At 42.7% G+C, this 23,052-nt stretch overlaps 1 protein-coding gene across 1 annotated transcript in view; it reads left to right on the forward strand.

Annotated features, from left to right (window-relative positions):
- Positions 1-23,052, forward strand: part of TGS1 (trimethylguanosine synthase 1) — a 1,147,018-nt gene that overhangs the window by 569,802 nt on the left and 554,164 nt on the right. Inside the window, exon 8 of the mRNA XM_044065538.1 lies at positions 20,960-21,344. Coding sequence (XP_043921473.1) covers positions 20,960-21,344 — 385 coding nt within the window. The remainder of the gene's footprint in view (positions 1-20,959; positions 21,345-23,052) is intronic.

Below are 23,052 nucleotides of genomic sequence, written 5' to 3' on the forward strand. Positions count from 1 at the left end.
CAGGATATGTACCCAAAGAGTGGCGTACAGCAACAGTGGTCCCTCTCCACAAAGGTGGTGCCTCAACGGACCCTGGAAACTATCGCCCCATAAGCCTGACTAGCTTGGTCTGCAAAGCTATGGGAAGGATCATCATGGACCTCATAAATAAAGATATTGGGGACCTACAGACACTGGATCCTACCCAGTTTGGCTTTGTTAAGGACAGATCCTGCCTCTTAAACCTGGTTGACTTCTTTGAAACAGTCACCAAGGCCATTGACGAAGGGAAGGTGGTCCACACAGCCTATCTGGACCTCAAAAGCCTTCGATACAATACCCCACTCGGGCATTATAGATAAGCTCACCAGCTTAAATATAAACCCCTATGTCACTAGATGGGTTGCAAACTGGCTCAAGGACAGAACCCACATGGTTAGAATTGCTGGAGCCATGTCAGACTCCAAACCAGTTACAAGTGGCGTCCCACAAGGCTCAGTCCTGGGACCTCTCTTGTTTGGTATATATTTCTCGGAGGTACAGGCCAACACGGAAGGACTGTGGCTGACCAAGTTCGCAGATGACTGCAAACTGGGCGCCATAATCGACTCTCCAGCCGACACAAGCATCCTCCAAAAGGGCCTCATAGAAACAGACAACTGGTGCCAGAGCCATGGCCTCAACCTAAACGCCAAAAAGTGTATAGTCATCCCCTTTGGCAAAAACAAAGTGCCCACAAATTACCACATAGGTGGTAATCCATTAAGTATAGAAGAAGTAATTAGGGACCTGGGGACCCAAGTTGATAGCAATCTCTCATTTGACAACCACGTGGCCAAAGTGGTTAGAAAAACATTTTATATAGCCCACCTAATCATGAAGGGATTCACATCTAGATTAGGGGGGGTCATCGTGCCTCTTTATTCATCCCTCATCAGGCCCATAATTGAGTACAGTGCCCCTTTTGGGATGTACCTTACCAAACACCTGCAGCAACTGGAAAGACCCCAAAAGTACCTCACCAAGAGGATCAAAGGGCTCAAACAGATGCCATATGCTGCCCGGTTAAAGAAACTCCAGCTTTACTCAGTGGCATACCGCCTGCTCAGAGGTGACCTGTGTCTGACGTATAAGGCCATGTCCAACCCGGAATTAAGGCACATGCTGCACCTCAGAAAATCCAAATCCCATCGAGCTACACGCTCGAGAGACTTGAACCTCAGCACTGAAATAAATAGGTCGTGCTGGAGGGACAGATTCATAACCCAGAGGCTCCCTTCACTCTGGAATAAAATCCCAGTCCAGGTTAGGCAGAGTCCCTCATTGATTCTCTTCAAGAGGAGTCTTGATGAGTGGATGGGAGATCGTAGTTTTACCCCGGGTATCACTTCTGTGTCACTGTTAGACAGAGGCACAGTATACTAACCTCGAAAAAGGGCATAGCAAAATTAATTTAAAATGGGTGGCGAAAGCCAAACATACTCTGGCTAGGCTTATAAATGCCCTAGGGCAGATAGCCTAGTATGAACCTATGAACCTATATATATATGTATGTATGTGTATATATATATATATATATATATATATATATATATATATATATATATATATATATAAATTATACACAGATACGTATTTATATATAGATATACATCTATATATAGGTGTGTGTGTATATATTTTATATATATATATATGCACACACATACACATATAGGCATATATATATATATATATATATATATATATATATATGTTTATAGGTGTTTGTGTTTTTATATATTTGTCTACCTATATGCATGGTTGTATACTGTGTTGATTGTACATCTTCTTAACTGAGTATTCTGTTGTCATTTCAAATCATATGGTACATTTGTTGACGTTCAACATAAAAGTTATCAACTTTTCTTTTGTACATGAGATATGCTTATGTGCAGGTTAGAGTAAGGGCTAGGTAAGGGTGTAGATTCAGTGGCGTGTGTGCGTGTGCGCAAGAGTTTCTGTTTTAGGAGAGAGTTATGGCTAGGTAAGGTGATAGTATTAATTGTGTGTATAGCTTGTGGTGAATGTACAGGCCAGGCAAGGCCAGATCTAGACCAGGTGGGTAAGGATACTAACATCGCATCTCACAAGGTAACACCTCCTGACATGCACTATTATTCCTGTGCCAGTTTGTACTGGATTTGGTAAGGTGAAGAAAAAAGTTTTAGGAAGGGTAGGAGGTGCCTCAAAAACTTAGACCATCAAGTTTGACGAGTGGGGTTTCTTTAATGGTACAATAGTCAAGGCAAAGTTATTCAACATGAAACATACTGTGAAGTTTTTGTTAGATCTTGAAGGAGTGAACAGTAAAGAGAGTGAAGGAGATTCTAGTAATAGATCAGTTTAGTACTGCCTTAGTTGTAGTCATTAAAAAGTGAGTGTTTAAGACAGACGAACAGGATGCCAGATGCCTTGTAACAGCAGTGGAGAGGACTTTGTGCTATGACAGTGTATGTAAAGGAGCACCCAGAAAGGTAACTGAAAAAAATAAATAAATATAGGAAAAGGAGCAATGTCTTCCATAATCTGCTTTATTTCTGGATATAGAGGGTACATTGCTAAGTATTGTGCATGGAAAATAAGAACAGAATCTCACATTCAGATAGTTAAGGAGGTGGATTGGAATGAAAAGATTATGGAGTGTGACCAGGTGATGACTCATAGGTTCATAGGCAAGTACTAAGCTAGCTGCCCTTGTAGTCCATTTTAAGCCTACCCAATTTCCCTTTCAAAGGTGAGAATCAAACCCTGCCCCTTGCATCTGTGAGGTAAACACCTAAACCAATATACCAACCCACAGCCTCCAAATTAATTGAGCTACCTGGTGTGGGAATAGAACTCATAGCCTTCAGCTCTAAAGGCAAGTGTGCTATCTGTCTAGCTACAGAGCTATAAAGATTGTAGCTTGCTTGACTCTGCCTTTATTGGACCACCACAAAGCTAATGAAATGTACAATTAGTGTAGAAGGGCAAGAGTTGCAAGGTATTCTTGATTGTGACAAAATGATCTCTTTCATAAAGGCTCACTAGATTTATAGAAAAAAAGACTCATTTACCAAAGACAGTAGAGACAGTGTATATACATGGGAAAAATTTTGCTATAGTCTATCCTACAGACTAATAGGTGACCTGTGTCTAGCATTAAAGGCATCCTCTGACCCAATACTGATGGATTTACTGTTCATCACCAAGTCAAATGGCACATGAAATACTCTGTCTAGGGATCTAAACCTGTACTGCAACATCAGCAGAATATTTTGAAGGGATAGGTATATCTCACAGAGGGTACCGCAGCTGTGGAACAGACTTCCCAGATACATAAAACAAAGTTCATCCTTGTCTTCTATTTAAGTGCAATTTGGATCTTTGGACAGGAAACAGAACATTTACCCCATTACTGCTCCCTGTGTTACTAATGGACAGATGCAGCTGCTAAATGCTTTATTCCATGCACGAGTCCCATCAAATTATCTATGGTATGATCCCAGTTATTCTGATTGGTCGTAATATATAATTATTGACCATGGGATGGGTGAGGACAATCTCTGAACAAATGGGGTAGGTTAATTCAGTGACAAAAAGAGAATTTGGCTAGCTAGCCTATTACTTGCTTATGAAGTTATAAATAGAGAATACTCAGTTTCCCAGATGTTTGTGAAAGTTCTACACCTATTGGCCTTTATGCCTTTTTAACCATAGTGTAATTACTGAAAAAGGCTTTCCATATTGTTCAAAACAGCAATGGTTTTGGAACAACAGCGAGGAACCTTGTATACCTCCTAACATACAATCCAAGTTGATGCAACACACTTATCCACAGAATAAGATATACACCACCCAGCCTGGAGGCAAGTGAGGACAAAGGATTGCAAAGTCCTGGAGTTTATTGTAGTGTCCAGACCAGTCCAAAGTGTGTGCTCATTCAATACAAAGGTGCCATGCAGTTGTTGGACCAATTATCCATTGACAAGACGAGGTACCAAGGACCCAGGGTAGGGTCAAGTCCAGAAAATGAGATAAGGGTGGAGAATAGTGGAGAACCAAAGAGGTAATAAGGAACTTCTAAACAGAAAGATTTTAAGAAAAAAAACTTAAGGTTTCAGTGATTAATTAAGATGAAGGCAAAGAATAGTGAAGAGCCACAGAGGAAAAATGGGCTTGGAAAGGGATAACTGAGGAATTTTGGAATGAACTGCCTTTTCCCAGATGGATACAGCAGTGTATGGGGAGGAAGCAAAACCCTGTTCCACTCAAAGCCTTGGTGGACGAGGAATATCCCAGTCTGCCAGGCCTTCAGGTAAGCCAGCTGAATTTTAAAATGGTCTAATGGAAAGATGAGACATCAAACCATTTGAGAGAAAAATTTATTTTGGGAAGTGAGAGGAGATGCTCCTGCAGGACTCTTGCAATTTACCCATACTTTAAATTTGAAACTATCTGTATGTATAGTGTAGCTGGAGAGAGAAGAGATTTTTCAACAACCACTGGTACCCAAAACGTTTGGACAAATGGTTATGAAAATGGCACTTAGCCATGTCTTGGGGATCACTTAGGAATGGATAAAATCAGTTTGAGCCTTAGACAGATTTTACTGACCAGCTGTCACGAAGGAAGTTGAAACTTTCTGTACTGGGAGCCGTGAGTGTCAACGGATAACCCCTAACCCATCGTTTCAGAATCCCTTCATTCCCATAATCCAAGTTCCCCTTGAGAAGATTATAATAAACCGTGTAGGACTCAGGTCCAGCAGCAGACTCCAGTATGTACTGGTGGTGTTGGACTGTGCCACCTGGTAACCAAAACTGTTCCTTCATGAAAGCTAGTTCCAGAGCAGTTGCTAAGGAAGCAGTTTTGTTTTCTTGGGTAGGAATACCTATGGAAATTCTGATGAACAAGGGAACTTCTTTCATATCAAAAGTCACAAATTGCCAGTGCTACAGTGTATGATTTAAATAGCTAAGAACCTCAGTATCATTCTCAAATTGATGAGTTCATGGAATGGTTCAACTGAGCCCTAAAAATCAATGTTGGAAAATGTGGTTGAGAAGGAGGGAAAGGGCTTGGACTTGTTGCTGCCTATCCTGATGTTCTGACCCAATTTTCTATTATGTTTAGTCCTTTTCAGCTATTGCATGGCACGAGGCTTAGAGGACTGCTAGATATAGTAAAGGAAACACGGGCAGACTAGACACCTTTTAAAAGTGCCATTGGGTTTTATATGGACTTTCCAGAGAATCAAAAAGCAGTGATGCCCATTGTGCAAGAGCACATGGAAAGGGCTCAGGTGAACCAAAAAAGTGTGTGTAACAGGAGTGCCCAGATCAGCGAGTTCCAGGTGTAGAACAAATATTTTGTTCTAGTCCCCACATCTGCAAACAAATTATTTGCTAAATGGCAAGAATCTTACAAAATTATTGAGCAAATAAATTATGTAAAAGTTAGGCAGTAGTAGTAAATGAAACCCTCTCTAAGCATTTGTGTCAAGATATTCAGGAGTTCTTCCTGAGAAACAAAGATTTTTTTTTTTATTTGCAGAATTATTAGGAAGAGCGACTCTTATTAAATACCATATAAATGTAGTCCAGGGGGTGGAAGTCAACCCGAGGCCCTGACTAATACCAGAGACTGAAAAAACAATGAACAAGAGTGGAGATGAAAAGTTGATGAAGTGTGGAGTTGTTGAAGAGTCAACTAGTGACTGAAGTAGCCACATTGTTTAGTTTCAAAACTAAACAGCATAGTCTGGTTCTCCAGTGACTTTCAGAAAGCTTGACCGTATCCATAGTTGACAGCAACCCTATGCCTGGGGTAGATGCACTAGCAGAGAGATTGATTAAAGTGAGATTCCTGACACCCCTCCTGGACTTAACCAGCAGACATTGGCAAATTCCCATGACCATACAGGCAAAGAGAAGACTTGTTGTTGTATTATACATTCCTGCTATTGGCTGTCCATAGGCCTTCAACCATATTTCAAAGGCTGATGAATAAGGTAGCAGCTCTGTACTAATAGCTACCTAGATGATATTGCTGACAATTCAGAGGATTAGGATTCCTTTTTCTCCAAGGTACAGGCACTAAGTTTGCATAAAGCAAGCTGGGTCACTTTTAACACCTCAGGTAAATAAAATAAGAATGACTGAAGAAAGGTACCTCAGATGATGGGCGGAGGACTTACTAAAGAAAGAAAAGGTAGGAGCTGATAATGTCCTGGCTACCCCTGAAACCAAAGTACAAGTGATGGCCCTCTTAAGATTGGCTGGGTACTGCTGAAAATTAGAACAGTTCTCCTCCATTGAATGCCTCTCACCAGCGTCACTAAAGAGATAGTTTACAAAGTGAGTCAGGTGGGCATAGAGAGACATTTCAGATGCCCAAGAAAAACCTCTACACAGAGCTAGTCTTTATGTCCTGTGAATTCTTATGGCTCATTAATAAGAATGCTTTAGAGGTTAGCTTGGGAGCCATGTTAGCATAAAATGTGAGCAAAGAACAACACCTCGTATGCTGTCTTGACTACATGAAAGCTAAGTACTACTCCATTGAAAGAAAGAGAAAGAAAGAGTTTCTGGCCATCAAGTAGGACTTTGATTTTTTTTTTGCTATTTCTTATTTGGTAGGGAATTCACACTAGTCCCATGTTATATCCTCCTCCAGTGGCTTCTTCAGTAAAAGGATGATACTGTTCATTTGGACCCTAACATTACAGACATTCTTCTGGATCTAGCATGACACCAGTGTTCACCACCATAATGTAGCTGGTCTGTATAGGGTTCACTGACCTAGCAGGTTTAAAGGTTAAATTCAAGCTGGGGGCACGTTTTACATTGAGCCTGTAATTTGGGGTAAACTAGAAGTCCTTAATACTAGAAAAGAGCAATAGGAAGGCCATCATGTGAGAAGAGTACAGCAGAGACTGGTAATCCATCAACAGACTTAGTTTACAAAAGAAAGAGAGGTTAGGGGCAACCTGCTGCTAGTTAAAGTTGGTTTACTTTCAAGATGGCAGAACTCATTAAAAAATAAATAGATGACAGAAGTCATTGGAAAGTCAAAAGAAATCTGGACCACTTTTTTTCTGTAGCTGTCAGTGGTGAAAAAGAGACTGTGTGAAGCTTGGGAGTAAATGGCTGTGAGGTGCGTGTCCAGTGAGATGTCTGTATCTGCTGGTGGAAGTCGTCGTAGAGAAGAACATGGAGGTTATCGGTATAGAACCAGAGGGATTGCGGTAAAAGACCCTTTATTTTGCCAGTGGAAGTGCTGGAGTTTAGAGACTTCAAATCCTGTGGTTTTAGTGGTAATTGTTCTCCTGAACTTTTGGTTGTAGTAGTCATTTTGGGGAAAACCTATTTTGTATGAGGGCTTTTGTTTCATGAACTTCTGAAGGGTGCAGTTTGGAAATTCTGTCTGCCTTATAGAAAGTCTTATGCACCTTGTGGATTGTTGCTACAGCTGCAGCAAACAAACTAAGCTATTACTTTGTGGCAGTTTTTCCAGTTTGTCACCATTCTTCGATTGCTTATTTTTTTCCATCAAAAATATAGCCCATTTATATTTTGTAAATAAAAATAATCACTTTGGAAGACACTTGGTGTGTTCTCTGCCTAAAGCATCAGTATATGCCTAACCTAGTTATCTCTGTGTGTATGTGTGTGTATATATATATATATATATATGTGTGTGTGTGTGCATTCATGTATATATCTATCTATATGTATGTTTCTTTATAAGTGTATGATATATACACATATGCATGCACACAGACACTTATGTATATATACATGAGACACATCCACTTTAATTGCTTATTTAGTTGAGATAGTGATTCTTTGACTTTGCTCTCCGGAAAGCGTATGAGAAAGTGTAGCTTCTGTGTTATTGCTATCTCTGTCTATATTAAGAAACAGCTACACCACAAACATTCCATATCAAGTATGACTCTTATCCCCTTCCTGTTTGCCTTGGTCGCCAAGCCTGATGTAAAGGCACTCACAATCAAACCCTTGTATTGTGTGACAAAACTGTATTTGCCTTCTGAGCTGTCACTCTTTTGTCTTTGTACTACCAACTGCTAAAGGCAGTCATCTCCCAACAACTGAAAGATTATGAAGAAATTATCACAGTTTTCAGGCTACTGGGTTAATCAGGAGTTAATTCCATCTCCCCTCCCCACCAGAGAACTGCAAGCTTACTTCCCTTTTGAATAAAACATAACTAGTCATAGCTTACTTAAGTAAATGATTAACACCATCCCTGAAGGCAGTAAAAAAGCTCAGTAATCTGTTTTTGCAAAGACAGATGTAATATATGGGACCCTCCTTGATGGTTCCTACAATGTTTTTTTTAGTTTCCTCTCTTGGGAACAGGGTAATTGGTTGTTGGTTGTAATGATGCACTTTGTGGCATCATACTGTGACCACATAAGTAAGCACATCCTGTGCATCCAGAATTTATTTTAAGATGTTTTCAGTGATGACTCTCTCTGTAATTTATGAAAGGACATAAGAATGTTCCTTATTACTGATAGGAGTGTCTACCTAGATGTCTAAGAGGTAGGCTATAGTACGAGTCAGGGACATCATAGAGAAGATTGGTTGCTGCCTAGTCCCCCTAGCAAGAGGTCAGTAGCTTCACAGCCACCTGAGAGTTTGTAAGATTAAAGGAAAACTCTACTTTGGATCTCAAACTTATTCTAATTTATTGTATATTTGTTTTCTGATCTATTTTAATGCACAGTAAGCACTCTTAGTGCTTCTTGTAAAATGTTAATGTTTTTCCACAAAATGACCACCATGGGTCCTGCAATACTAATATGATGCTTTTTTATTGCTTTCATGTCTGCTTCCCATAATCCATTTCAAGTCCCTTTTGTGTATGAGTCATGCAAGGCAAAAGGAAGTGATACTCTTTTCCCGTCTCATTGACATGAATTGGCCTTGGCATTATTTGCAGTTATTATACATCTCCTACCAAAGAAAGTAGCCATATGATGGGCTTCTGTAAGGACATCCGCTTGTAATTTACAATTCATATTATTTCTTTCCTTACAGTGGAGCAGAGTTCAAAAGAGAGACAATCTTCTGTTTCTGAATTTGTATTCTCAAGATTTTAATATGCACAACAAATGTCTACTTGCATTGCATTTTCCCACTTCTGGGGAAAAAAAATGAAGTAAATAATTGTTGTGAGATGCAAGATGGTAGACATGAGTCACAGTGTGTATCCCACTTAAAAAAAGGTTATCAAACCATAATGCCAGGTAGATGAATGGATGCATACATACAGAAATATTTTGAAAATATATTTGAGGTGAATATAACACTAGCCAAAGCTGTTCTGTATGAATAGATGAGAAGTGCATCTCCTACACCACTAATAAAACTGTTTATGCTCCGGGCCTTCCTTTTAGCCCACAGCTTCATCCTTGGAGAAAATATTTCCTTATGCCACCTTACCTACATTGAATGTGCAAATCCTTTCAAACTGCTACTCCCATAGGCTTTAAAAGACATATTTTATTATGTTTGATAAATGAGCTTTATGCAGAAATCAGAGCTGTTGCAGCCTTGTTTTAGCCATTTCTAGAAAGCAGTTCCAGTACAGCAATACCATGCTTTGTGTTCTTGGGTTTTGCTGTCATGACATCAATATTTGTATAACAGGCACATCATCGTCGTCTTAATTTTAAACTCTGCTAAGCATCAAGTTTATAGTCGCTTTTGAGACCATGACAAGCATTTCATTAAATATATGAAGTAAATTCATTTTTAATATACTAAAATAAATACCTCCTAATGTTTGTTGAAAAGGTTATGCATAGCTTTTACTTTTTCCAGAGTAGTACTTGCAGTTTCTCAGTGCAATATTATTAACTTTTGTCCATCATTTAATTTTATTTATGTAGGAGTGCATATTAAATTGAGGTTTGAAGTAGCAGTATAGAAGTTACACATACTTCTGTAAATAGTCATATAGACAGCGCTGAACATCTTGTTATCTTTGAGGCGACTCTGTGTGACCATTTTAACAAAGTGTGCACTTTCACATAAAGTTGTGCAGCTTCTTTTGTAAAGCATTTTGTACGATAACAGAAATATAAGTATGAATGGTTTTGTAAGTAGTCAGAGTATTTGACATTTTTTATAGTATGGATAAAAGGATCGAAAGCATTTTAAATATTAGATAGGGTCTGTAATGATTTGGTGTAAATTTCTTTGCAAGGTACTTGTTTTGTGAAATATTAATGAAAATGTAGAATTACATAAATCTAATAGTGAAGATACTTCTTTATACCTGCGTTCACATGCCCTTCGGTTTATTTTTTATGTCATAATTAGAAGTTCTCCATGTGCTGAGGAGGGATGCTGAGTATATTGGGAAAAAGATGCTAAGGATGAAGCTGCCAGGTAACAGGAAACGAGGAAGGACTAAGATAAGGTTTATGGATGTGGTGAGAGAGGACAATGCAGGTGGTTGGTGTGACAGAGCAAGATGCAGAGGACAGGAAGAAATGGAAACAGGTGATCTGCTGTGGCAACCCCTAATGGGAACAGCCAAAAGAAGATGATGAATTAGAAGTTCTCCAGGAATTATCACCAGACTTTTTTTTTCTTTCTATGGCCTTACACAAGGACCAGAAATTGAGTTCCTCATACAACCATGGGTTTAGGTTGAAGTTTTTCTACAGAGAACATCACTTGGAGGTCTTAGCATATACTTGCCTTCATGCAGGTAAGCCAGCAATGAGAATGACTTTCTGGACCTTGCAGGCTTATAGCTTGTCCTTAGCTAGCTAGCAAGGATTTGAACACAGGCTAGAGGATCAGAAATCTGGGAGGAATGCACTTCTGGCTTCCACACTGTGAGGTTTTCCTGGTTGATCTTGCCTGAAGAACCACCTTCATGGTCTAGTACATTCTTATGTAGCTGTTGCAGTGTTGCATTAGAGCCATTTGGTTATCCTCCTGTTACAGGCTGGATCTCTAGGGACAGGCCCAGATGTAATGGTTTGGAGGGCAGTAGAAGCTCTTCAGTCTCAGGAGAGGGGTGGGAATTGTTTTGCCACCTCTTTCAGGCTTGAAAGCAGCAGAAGGCTTTTGCTGTTTCTAGGCTTTGTCTTTTGCCACTGTTATCACAGCACACCTGGTGTCCATCATTGGTATCAAGAAGTTTCATAAGTGTTTCCTCTAGTCTGCATTGGATTGGCATCACTTACCAGTTCAGAGTGTTGTTTTGTAGGGTTTCCACAGCACCCACACCTTTCCAGGATATTAGCTGCTTTGTCTGAAGCCTTGCATGAGTGGGCTCTTTTTAGGTGTCCTCATGAGATGGGTGATTTTTGATGAACATAAATGTGGACCCCCCCCAACATCTCTGTTTTGGTTGTACTTTCCAAATGGTGACCATGAAATGATGATTTCTTCCTTACTTCTATGTGAATAGGCATCATTGATGTGGAACTGATCTCACCCCTTCACCAGTTCTTGTCCTTGAGGAGGCTCCAGGAAGTTACGGGTTGGCAGCCTTGTAGGGGTGTAGATTGGGCTCCCAGCTTTGGATATTGCTGTGTATTTTGGACCAGGTGCCAACTGCATTTTTCATGGTGGTGTTTGTAAGCTTGATGGTCCAAGTGTTGTGATGGACTGGAAGTGCTTATACTGACAGAGCCGCCAGATGCATATATTCAACTAGCTTCAGTCCCTTGTTGTCAGGCCCTAAAGGGTAGACAGTCCCTACTGATCCTTGGGTGATGTTTTTCTTTCAGTATCCAATCCCCTTTGCATATTCTGTTGATCACTGATTCATTTGCAGGGTGTATAGCTCACTTAGGCTGTGATGTAATTATGGAGGTATGTCACTTCCCAGTGGCAGAGGTTGTTGCATTTTACCCAGGTGGATCTAGAGCACTTTTACTGACCCGTCAGGCCTTTGAGAAGGGCTATCCCTGGAGCCTGCCCATATTTAGGCTGGTGTAATAATGTCCATCTTGTGTTTAAGCAAGCAGAGGTGCAAGGTTATACTTTTAAAGCAGATATGTGATGCTTATCTGATAGTGTATTCTACAATGGGTCCTCATACTTGCAGCATTTGGAATAAGCAGACTGTCAGCTCTGCCTCTTCATACTTGTTTCAAAGGCTGATACTAGACCTTCCAAGGGGGGGGGGTCCACAGATAGTCACTTTTCCCACTCTGACATTGTGGTCCTCCCATTTTTTTGCTCTGTGCAGCATGGAGTGGAAGGTTCATTTTCCCTCCTTTACTACAGGAGGTTCGTTTATGCATTCCTACTCTTCCTGATGATCTCATGTATCATTGCAAATTTAGTGAGGGAAGTTCAGAATTTCTTGATGCCTCCTGTGACCGAGGTGCAATACCCTGTTTTATAACAATATTAAACAAAATTAAGAGGCACAGACACAAGGATAACATGCCTGTTATGAAGCTTTATTGAGAGCGTACTGACACTCTGTCATTTGGTAATATTAGCTAGTAAAGATTAGTCTAATATTTAAATGTCTGACATCACTAATATGTGATACAAAAGGGGTGTGATTTCAGATAGCAAGTTCACTGGTACAATAGGAATCTATTCCTGGTCCTAGCCACAGATGGTCCTACATGGTTTGGGCAGCAACCAGCCTCGTGCCAATCCCAGTCTTCTGATGTAGATCCTTGATCCTGCCATTAAGGTCTTGGGTTGCTAGAAAATCTTCCGTTTGGTTCTTCAGCTTGAGCAGCTTGATACCCCTTGCTGCCAGAGTCATCTTATGCAGGGCACTGGAATTATTTGAGCCTCAGTTATTCCATAGATCTGAAGTTGTTTTCATTTGTTCTTCAACCTGGGGACACTGATCCGGTACTGATCTGACTTGTCCGCATTTTTCCTGCATTGGATCCCAACTCCTTCCCTATCTACAATGCCCCCCTCTCCTTCCTCCCCTCAGATTTCATTTGCCACATGTATCTCTCGCATCGTGGTCTGTGCTCCAGGCTTTTTTGGGTAAGTGAATTTGTACTTTAATTCTAAATTTTCAATCCTTTCTATCTTCCTTTCCATTCTTTTTCTGGCCCCTGCTACTCGCGCGTCGGTCTCTAGTTATAAAAAAGGGAAAAAAAAGTATTCCCATTCCCCTCTCTGTATCCCTGTTTAGAGTAAGTGTGTGTGTGTGTGTGTGTGTGTGTGTGTGTGTGTGTGTGTGTGTGTGTGTGGGCTCTCTCACCATTTTCAATGGCTGAGACACCCAAACCAGGGTTCAGAAAGTGCACATAGTGTTGCCACAAGCTTTCCCTGAAGATGGCCACACACTATGTGTAGTTTGCTTTGGAGTCCAACACCTAGATTTCTCCTGTTTGATCTGCCCATGGTTCAGTCCCCGCGCATTGATCGACAAGAGGAATAAGCAGATTCTTAAGGGCCTCTGCCCTCCTCTTACTGTGGAGGCCCAAGCTTCTTCTACTGCTTCTTCCGACCTGGATTCTGGGACTCAACTCTCCTACCAAAAGGACCAGGGATAGAGAGAAGTGCAAACACAAGGACTGGGGTAGGCTGATGAAGCAGTCCCTCGACCGCTGTTCTTCAAGCGAGCAGCCGACGAAATGTCATCCTGCTCCTAGCTTGGGCTCTCCCAGGTTGTGCTCACATTGCTTTTCCCCAGAGCCGGGGGTGTCTCTCGGCCGTTCCCCAGAGTTGACTTCCCCTCACCACCTGTCTAGGCTGGTGCCGGTGGCCCTTCAGCCAGGTCCAGCTGCAGCCTGTCCGAAGCCAAGGTGGATAGGATGATAAGGAGATTCATCCACACTCAGATGGGAGTCTTGCCTGACCCTTCCCCCTCTGGGGCTGGGGGCATGCAGTCTGCCTTTATCCTGATCACTCCTTCTCCAATCCTAACCCCAGCTTTAGATTTCTTGGGTACAAGGCACCTCAGCATCAAGGGGTTGGCACTGATGGTACTCAGTACCTTGCAGACCAATAGCTCTGAACGGGTTGGCTCTGACCAGCTCAGAGCCGTGGTGTCAGATCCAAGTTTTTCGGAGCTGGGCTGTCCACTCGAGTGTCTTGGCACCTGGAGGTTTGGCTCCAGCTCCACTGTTGACTCAGAGGATTATGGACCCGGTCACGGTCCCAGCACAAGGGGTTTGTTCTTCTGCTTTTGACGTGGTGGTGAGAGTCCTCTCGGTTCCATCGAGACCCTTGACGCTTTCGTCGTTGGAGTCTGTCCTGGCTTCCTCTGTGTCTGGTCCAGATTCAGCCATCCTGGCCCCTCAGTGACAGCCTGCCACCTCTCCTCCCCAGGGAGTTCCCCGTGGGAACAGCTTGACATTTTTGAGTCCTCCCTAGAGACTCCTCCTGAGGAGGTTCCTCAAAAACACATATGTAAAAAGAGACACTTAGACTCCCCGCTGGAGTTTCTCACAGAGGATACCGACTTGGAGGATGTGAGATATCATGGAGATTCTTCATCAGTGTGTGTGTGTGTGTGTGTGTGTGTGTGTGTGTGTGTGTGTGTGTGTGTGTGTGTGTGTGTGTGTGTGTGTGTGTGTGTGTGTGTGTGTGTGTGTGGGGGAGTGGTCTGCCCAAAAACCCAGCCCTGTCGAGTCTATGTTCCTGGAGGCGTTTGGTGCAGGATCCTCTACATCCTGGGTGTCCCCTCCAAGTGAATCCACTGGTGGATCTTATTACATATTGGGCGTGGAAGGAGCCTGATGCAGTGGAGCCCATTTCCAAATGCCCTGACAAGTTCCTCAGTGCTCCTTCAGATAAACCACACTGGTCTAAGGGATCCCGTTGATGCCATGGTGGTGCCGGCAGCCACCAAGAAGGAGCTAGCACAGGAGAGCTCCATAGTCCATTCACCGGACCGGGAGTCTAGGACCATGGACCGTTTTTGGGAAGCGGGTTTACACTTTAGCAGTGGTCTCTGTACGTATGCTGAACTACATGGCACATATCATCAGTCTCCAGCGTGACCTGGTTAAGGAGATCGCTGGATCTGCCCCAGGGTCCATGTCAGCTGAGGAAAAGAAGGTTTTTTTCCTCCCAGATGGCCACCCTCCTCTCCATCTCCAATACCTCTATGCGACTCCTATCTCAAGCTACCGAAGATGCCGCTAGAGCAGGTGTTGCCATCAGGCGTCACTCCTGGCTCTGACTTTGTACCTTTTCGGAGCCCTTTAAGGCGTCCTTTACGAAAGCCCCATATAGTGGCTCCACTCTTTCTGGGAAGACTATACGTGATACTTTGGTCTAGAGCAAGAAAGATGGGAAGACTTTGTCTGCCGTTGGAATCTGCTTCTCAGCTCCTCAGCAAACCTTTTCCAGGAGTCAACGAGGGGTGAAGAAGATGTGGTTCCGGAAGTCTCAGGGTTATTGCAAAGATGCTGAGGACTCGCCTCCCCCCAGAGGCAGGGGGGGATTTGACAGACTCCTCCCTTGCGGCAGAGGGGGTCTGAGGAATCACGGGTCTCAGGATTCCTTCCCGAACAGGCCTGTGCAGCAGCCCTGAACGGTTGCCCAGCTGCTCCTCTCTGGAGGCAGTCGGGGGTCGACTCTCGCTACACCTAACAGCCTGGGAGTCTATAATAGACAATCATTGGGTGTTGCGAATCATATCCAGAGGATATTCAGTCCCCTTCACTCAAACACTTCTCTGTCTCAAACACCTCCCGGACATCCCACCTGCACAAAGGGAGAATGCAGTATTGGAAATTTCCAAGCTGCTTGAAAAGTGAGTCATCCAGCCCGTCCCCCTCAGACCAGTCCGGATTAGCCATCTCTTCCAGGTTCTTTTTAGTACCAAAGAAAACTGGGGACCTGAGACCAATTCTAGATCTTTCTACCCTGAACCTGTCCATTGCCAAGACGAAATTCCAGATGGTCACACTCCAGTTTATCCTGCCGGAAAATAATTGGATGTGCTCGGTAGACCTTCATGACGCATACTATCACATCAAAATGGACAGATGCACTTGGAGGCTTCTCCGCTTCCGACTGGGGACTAAACATTGCCAGTTCAGAGCGATGCCCTTTGGTTTCACCACAGGCACCAGGGTGTTCAAAGTGATGGCAGTGGTAGCAGCTCACCTGCAGCTGCAGGGCTTCCAGGTCTTCCCTACCAGGATGATTGGCTCCTTTCCGCTCCTTCCAGGCATCAACCAGACCAAGCCAGGAATTTCCTTGTCCAGACCACCCACCAGTTGGGCATCACCATAAATCTCAACAAATCCTTGTTAGAACCAGTTCAAGTTCTGGATTTCATTGGAGCTCGGTTAGACACCATTTAGACCAAGGTTTTTCTGACGCCAGACAACTTCAGTCCCTCAAACATCATGTCTTGTGCATCCTTCAAGCTCAGTCTCCCCACGTGGAATTTGTCTTATGGACGTTTGTGTCCATGGAGGCCACGATCACGCTCGTATCCACATTTGTGTTGCACAAGGGTGTTCCAGTGAACTCTAGCGGTCCAGTGGTCATTTCTAGATCTACTATTGTCCCATCATGTTCGTCTGTCTCGAACCTGCAGGGATTCTCTTATCTGGTGTATTCAGACCTGGACCTTCTTTGCGGTCGTCTGTTTATTCCCCCCCCCACTGACCACAGTGACCACGGATGCTACCCTAATCAGGAGGGGGCATTGCTTGCGAAGGACAGTCCAAGGCACGAGGTCTTCCCTGGAGACCCATTTGCATATCAACATCCTGGAGATGAGGGCGGTGCTGTTGATGTTGCAAGCTCTTCATGCCCATCTTTCCCCATGGGGCGATTGCCATCCAGACAGACAACATGTCGGTAGTTTGGTACATCAACAAACAGGAGGGAACCAGGTCTTATCCCCTTTGTCTTGAAGCCATGGGAGTGTGGGAGTGGGCAATCACCACTGGCCGTTTTCTGGTAGCAGCGCACATTCCGGGGAGGTTCAATATTCTAGTGGACAGGCTCTGCAGGTCTATCCTGATGCTTTACAAGTGGTCTCTGAGTCCTTTAGTGGTAAAACAGACTTTCTAAAGTGTGGTCAGCCTTGCTGAGATCTCATCGCCTCTCCTTCAAATGCGAAGTGCAGCATGTTCTTCGCTCTGAACCCCCCTCCAGGTGAGTCCCCAGAGAAGCTCTGGTTCATGCTTGGCCCTCCAGTCTTCTCTGTGCTTATCCTCCACTTCCTCCAATTCCAAAGGTCATTCAGAAACTGCAACGGTTGTAGTAAAACTTCGATCATCTAATATAGACCCATAGAAAATCTTCTACTAGGAAGATTTATTCAAGTAAGTGGAAACGTTTTTCGATTTGGGCATCTCAGCGTGACTTGGATCCCTTCACTGCCCTGGTTCCTGCTATTTTGTAGTTTCTGGCAGGCATTTTTCAAGGGTGCCAGCTTTTCTCCAGTTAAAGTTCAGCTGGCGGCTGTATCTAACTTCCACATAGGGGATAATTCAGTTTCTCTGGCTTCTTCTAAGCTCTGTAAAAACTTTCTGAAGGGTACTTTTCTTATTAAGCTACCAGTCAAGGACCCTATGCCTCTTTGGGACCTTACATTTGTCCTTCAAGCCTTAGTTTCTACCTCCTTCAACCCACTGCATCAGTGAATCTGCTTTCTGTCTTGGAAGACAGCCTTCCTGATTGCCATTACTTCAGCTAAAAGGGTGTCAGAGCTTCAAGCCTCATCATTTAAGCCTCCTTATATGATCTCCCATAAAGACAGGGTATCTTTGCGCACTAATCCTCCTTTCCTTCTGAAAGTGGCCTCAGAATCAAACGTTAATCAGGTTATCAATCTCCCTGTTTTCTTTCCGAATTTTCGGAATAAGAGAGAGTATAAATTGCACCTGCTGGATGTTCATAGACAATTATGTTTTTACTTGCATAGAACAAAGGCCTTTTGCAAGGCTGATCAATTTTTTTTCCTTCTGTAAGCCCTTTTTAGGGAAACCTGTATTAAAGGTCACCATTGCTCATCGGTTCTCTGTGTGTACTCTTGGTGTATTCAACCATAGGATTATCTCCGCTAGGTCAAGTTATGGTGCATTCTACTAGGTCTGTGGCTACTTCAGCTGCCTTTTGGTCCAGAGTTTCTTTGGATGACATTTGCTCTGCAGCTACCTGGGCATCTTCAAATAGTTTAATTTCCCTGTACAAGTTGTCTCTTCTGTCCAGAAGCTGGGCATCTTTTGGCTACCCCGTGCTACGGAATATCCTTTCATGAGGGCCTCCCAGGTTTTTACTAGCTGGGGACTCTGTTCCACAGATCGAAGACCAAATGAAAACAACTTCAGATAGAGAAGTTATGTACGTACCATAACTTTCCATCTGAGTTGTTGCTTTCATTTGTCTTCAGACGTCCTTCCCTCCTTCCCCTTGCCTTATGTGGGCTGTGTGGGTATCTGGCTGGTAAAGACATGGCCTTTTTTCTGGCATAACTAGTTATTTCTTATGATGCTCTCTGGGTAATTTTGTCAAAGGGTAAGGCATTGAGTCAGGGTTGGGACGCTGTGGTAGGCAGCAAATTCGATCTGAGAGGAGGAAGGAGTCCGGGGCATTATGGGTAGGGGAGGAGCTTGGAGCTTGGATCCGATGCTGGAAAAATGCAGCAGATTTGGATCCGTCCTGGATCCGTGTCCCACAGGTTGAAGATGAATGAAAAGCAACAACTCAGATGGAACGTTATGGTGAGTACATAACTTCTTTTTTTGTTCATGTAGCCTTCTGCATGTCATGACCTCATTTTACAAAGGACTGTGGCAACTAGCTAGATGATGATAAATATTGTGACACCCGTGCACTGGCCCATCAGTCAATGAGCTTCAATCCTCACCACTAACATCAGTGAGGGGTGTCCATATAGGGAAAGGATCATAAATACACACACAGTAAAGTACAATTTCCCTTAAAAGCACACAGAGGTCGCAGTCAGTCTGGGGCTGGTTTCTCCGTTTCTCTCCAGGTCCCCAATAAGACTCCCCACTGGCACAGCTATAGGGTCCAGATCTCAGCCTAGTGGGCAAGCTAAAACCTCCAGCACCCTCTCTGTCCAACCAATGCTTTGTGTCCCTGCCCAAGTACCTGACACACACACTTTGAGATATGAGTTATATATAACCACACAGACACTCCTGGGGAAGGCTGGCACAGGTTCTCCAACTGTGCTCCTTTTGCCCAGATTATTCAGTAGAAATCATTGCCACCACACAGCTAATATTTATCAGCAACGTCTTACTACACAGTGCTAGTCAAGAGTTCAGAGATCACAGAGAAATTCTTAAATTAATACAGTGGAAAAGTTCTGACATCATAGAAAAACTAATCTAATCTTCCTATTTCCTAGCTATGTCTAAGAGAAAACACAGTTCTAAAATCCTACTTACATATAGGCACAGGCAGAGTGGTGAGTTCTCAAGACAAATGCGCTCGTTCTTTCTGTCCTTAAATTGATAACACAGTACCACTGATTCATTTCAGATTACATCATTTTTCTCTGGTTCCCAGGCTAACAGACTCTGACATTAATAGCCCTTTTGATCTTGCAGCTGGTCAGGAACCAGAGCAATAAAATAAATTATACATGCAAATTCTAGCCATTAACTCTGGCCTCAAAACAATAGGCAGCATGCCTTTATCTAGACATCTTGGCTCCGAGTTTTGACATCAAAGAATTGACTTGTCAGCTTTTTTACAGCAGAGTGCACTGTCGTTACATTTTTGCAGTTCCACATTTAACACCATTTTTTCCCATTTAAGAGAACAGCCTGTGGCTTATATTAATATTTACACATGACAGAATTATCTACAAAATTCTATCTGGCTAGGCTGGTAGCCTTCACCTATCTTCACAAATATAATAGATAAAATCCGAATATATTAGTTGATCTGTGTCATAAATACCTTCAGACCCCTCCTCCCATGGGTGGACCTCCTCCTCACCATTGGCTTCTCTTGTAGCTTCCTGTGTTTTAGACAGGTTTATATTTGAGCATTACTTGCTAAGAGTGTAGTTGTCTTACCTTCATTGTTTCCTGATTTGCAGATAGTTGCTCCCTACTGGCTGTGTGTGGGTCTGTGTGTGTGTGTGTGTGTGTGTGTGTCTGTGTGTGTGTGTGTGTGTGTGTGTGTGGGGGGGTGGCAAATTGATGAGTACAATAAATAAGTACATTTAAGTATGTAATTTATTGCACTGCAGTGTTTATCATCATAGGCTTGTGGCTGCTCCAAAGTGTGAATCTTCTGAAAAAAGGATGCCATATTTCCGTTAGTGTAAAGAATGAATGCAGCCATCAAACTCAAGTACGGTGTTGTGGTCAGTCTACCTTTACAGTAAAAATGTATGCATTATTTTTTGTAAATAAGCATATAAGCAGCATTATATCTGGAACTTTTTGCCATTGTCATATTTTCACGATTCAGAAATAGTTTGCATCTTTATTCCTTTTGTATTTAGTGATATAGAATGATTAGTGATATGAAAAGATACACAACAAAATCCAAATAGCACACTCAACTAAGACGTAAACTATTGGCGCAGTGGTAACGTTGTCACCTCAAAGCAAGAGGTTCTCCTGTTCAATTCTCGGCTGGGGTGCCTTCTGTGTGGAGTCTGCATGTCCTCCCTGTGTGGGTTTCCTCCCGTGTTACAAAGACGCGTCTGGAGCATTTCTCCCTGGGCCTCTGCTGAAAATTGGCTCGTTCCAAGTCGGACTTTCCCGGTTAACAAATGTAAAATATAAGAACAACTGAGGTGACTAATGGCATCTTTTGGACAAGCAGGAAGTCTGTAAGTGAGAAAAGAAAAAAAAAATAGGCAGCAAAGGGCTTATGGCTGGAAGATGGTATGGTTAGTTATTGAGAGAATGATTTTATGTGCTGCCATTGCTATATGATGATTTTTTTGAAAGGTAGAAGAACTTAGTCTGAATTACAGTGATTTACCAGTAACCTGTTTCTGCTATTTTTAGGCGCAGCAGTTTCTCAAACAAGCGCATCAGGCTTTGGTAGCAGAAGATCTCCAGGAAAGCCCTTCCATTTTAACATCAAATTGTGGATCTGGAGACAGTAGCGATTCTGAAGAGCCTGACAGCTGTAATTTAGAGGGAAGAGACTCTATGCATCAGGACAGTGGAGAAGAGGTGGCGGAGAAAAATGAACTTCCTGTTGGCCCTTCTGATCAAGTTGAAACACAAAATGCTGAGCAACGTCCTGAAGCAAATGATAGTTTACAAGCAAGTGTGCTTCCTTCTTGTGACAAAGAGGTTACTGAATGCCATACTGCCCGACAAGTAGTCCCTATGGATATCCCAGACTACCTGAAATCTGATGCCGTGACATCGTCTGAGAGGAAATGTATGGCTTATTTATGTTCATTTGTTATTTTTTTTTCTTTCCAGTGTGTACCTGCCTATTTAGAATTGCACTCCATTTTAAATGAGTCTAAATATGACTGTTTCATTTACAAGTTACAATATTTCTTTACAAAAAGACCAATGTATATGTTCTTTTTACTTGTGGCTTCATTTTTTATCTCTTTGAAATGGTTTGTCATCTCTTCCTGGGAGACCTGGAGGTTGTATGCAGTCCATACCATGTTGTTCTCACAATTAGCCTTCTCATATGGATTGAGTCCCTATCTGTCGTACGTTTATTTGTGGTGTGAACAGTGTAATCCATTTGCTTTCCTAAGACAGAGGCTTCTATATAATGACAGAGTCTGCCTCATAGGTACTCCCATACTCACCGGGCCCTTATTTAACTCTGCTGAGTGAAACTTGCAAAGCCATTTCCTGCTTGGTGGGGTAATTGAGTTGATGAAGCAAGCATATGCTCATTGAATACTATTTGTTACCAGCACAGGCCCATGCATGATCAGTGAACCTGTTTGATGCCATCACAGGTACCTGTAGAATCAGTAAATTCTGTTTGATAGTAGCACAGACTCCTGCATAATGAGTGAATACTGTTTGATATCAGCACCCCCCCCCCCCCGCATGATCAGTGAATACTCTTTGAAACCAGCACAGTCACCTGCAGGATCAATAAATACTGCTTGATGCTAACACACCCGCTTGCATGATTAGTGAATACTGAGTGACTTTAACACAGGCCCCTGCAGGATCAATGAAAATTTTTTGATACCCCTACAAGGTCCTGCATTGCCACCTGGGCTTCCACTTATATGGTTAGTGAGTAATGTCTGATGCCAGCACACAGCCCAGAAACTGACCTCTTAAAGCCCAGTTCTATGATTGGAGAGCAGTTCCCCGTAGATCACGGACTGAGAAGCTCACGTTTTTCATGCCTGTCTTTTTGGAAGATTGCAGTGCTGGCTCTTTGGGGGAGATAGTATTAGGAGCTGTTATCCTTCCTCCATGGAGTCCACTTGGATAGGGGACTGTGAAGCAGCTGAGCCTCGTCTTTCTCTGAGACTGTGATAATTAGCCTTCTTCCTTCACCAACACCCCCTCCAGATAACCAGTTGTTTGGTGAAGCCCTCTGGCCCCTAAGGGCTTCTGCTGTCTGGTGTGCTGTTTCCTCCTATGCTCCCAAGAATAAACATGTTCATTACCTGTGAAAGATGGAAGAAGAGGAGGAGCCTTGCATCTTTCTGCCCTTCAATTTGGTCCTTTAGGATGCTATGTTTGCTTTCTGGAAGCACTCTTGTATAAGTGAATTTTGAAAGGTTTATCTCTGGGAACTTAGGTTGTATGGTTATGTGTAGGAGCCCAGTTATCTTCAGAAGGTTTATTTCACAATATCTCTTTAGTATTTTTTTTATTTATAGATATGCTATAAACATTGTATAGTTGAACTACCATTTTGCTGTTTAAAGTATTTTGACATTCTGCAGTACTACATCATGGCATTAGGTGGGTGAAGTGCTTCAGTGCATTTTAGTGTAGACTGACATTCTTTATTTGGGCTATTTTTTATTGAAGAGCATCATAAATGTTTTATTAAAACTGTGACTCCCATAAATTTACCATTAGGCAGATATCCTAGACTTAAATGGATACGTCTCTGTGCATGTTCTGCATGTGACCGTTGAAGTCTGTGG

This window comes from Protopterus annectens, chromosome 3.part0 (genome assembly GCF_019279795.1).
Source record: "Protopterus annectens isolate FY-2018-M chromosome 3.part0, PAN1.0, whole genome shotgun sequence".
In the NCBI taxonomy this organism is placed as follows: domain Eukaryota; kingdom Metazoa; phylum Chordata; order Ceratodontiformes; family Protopteridae; genus Protopterus; species Protopterus annectens.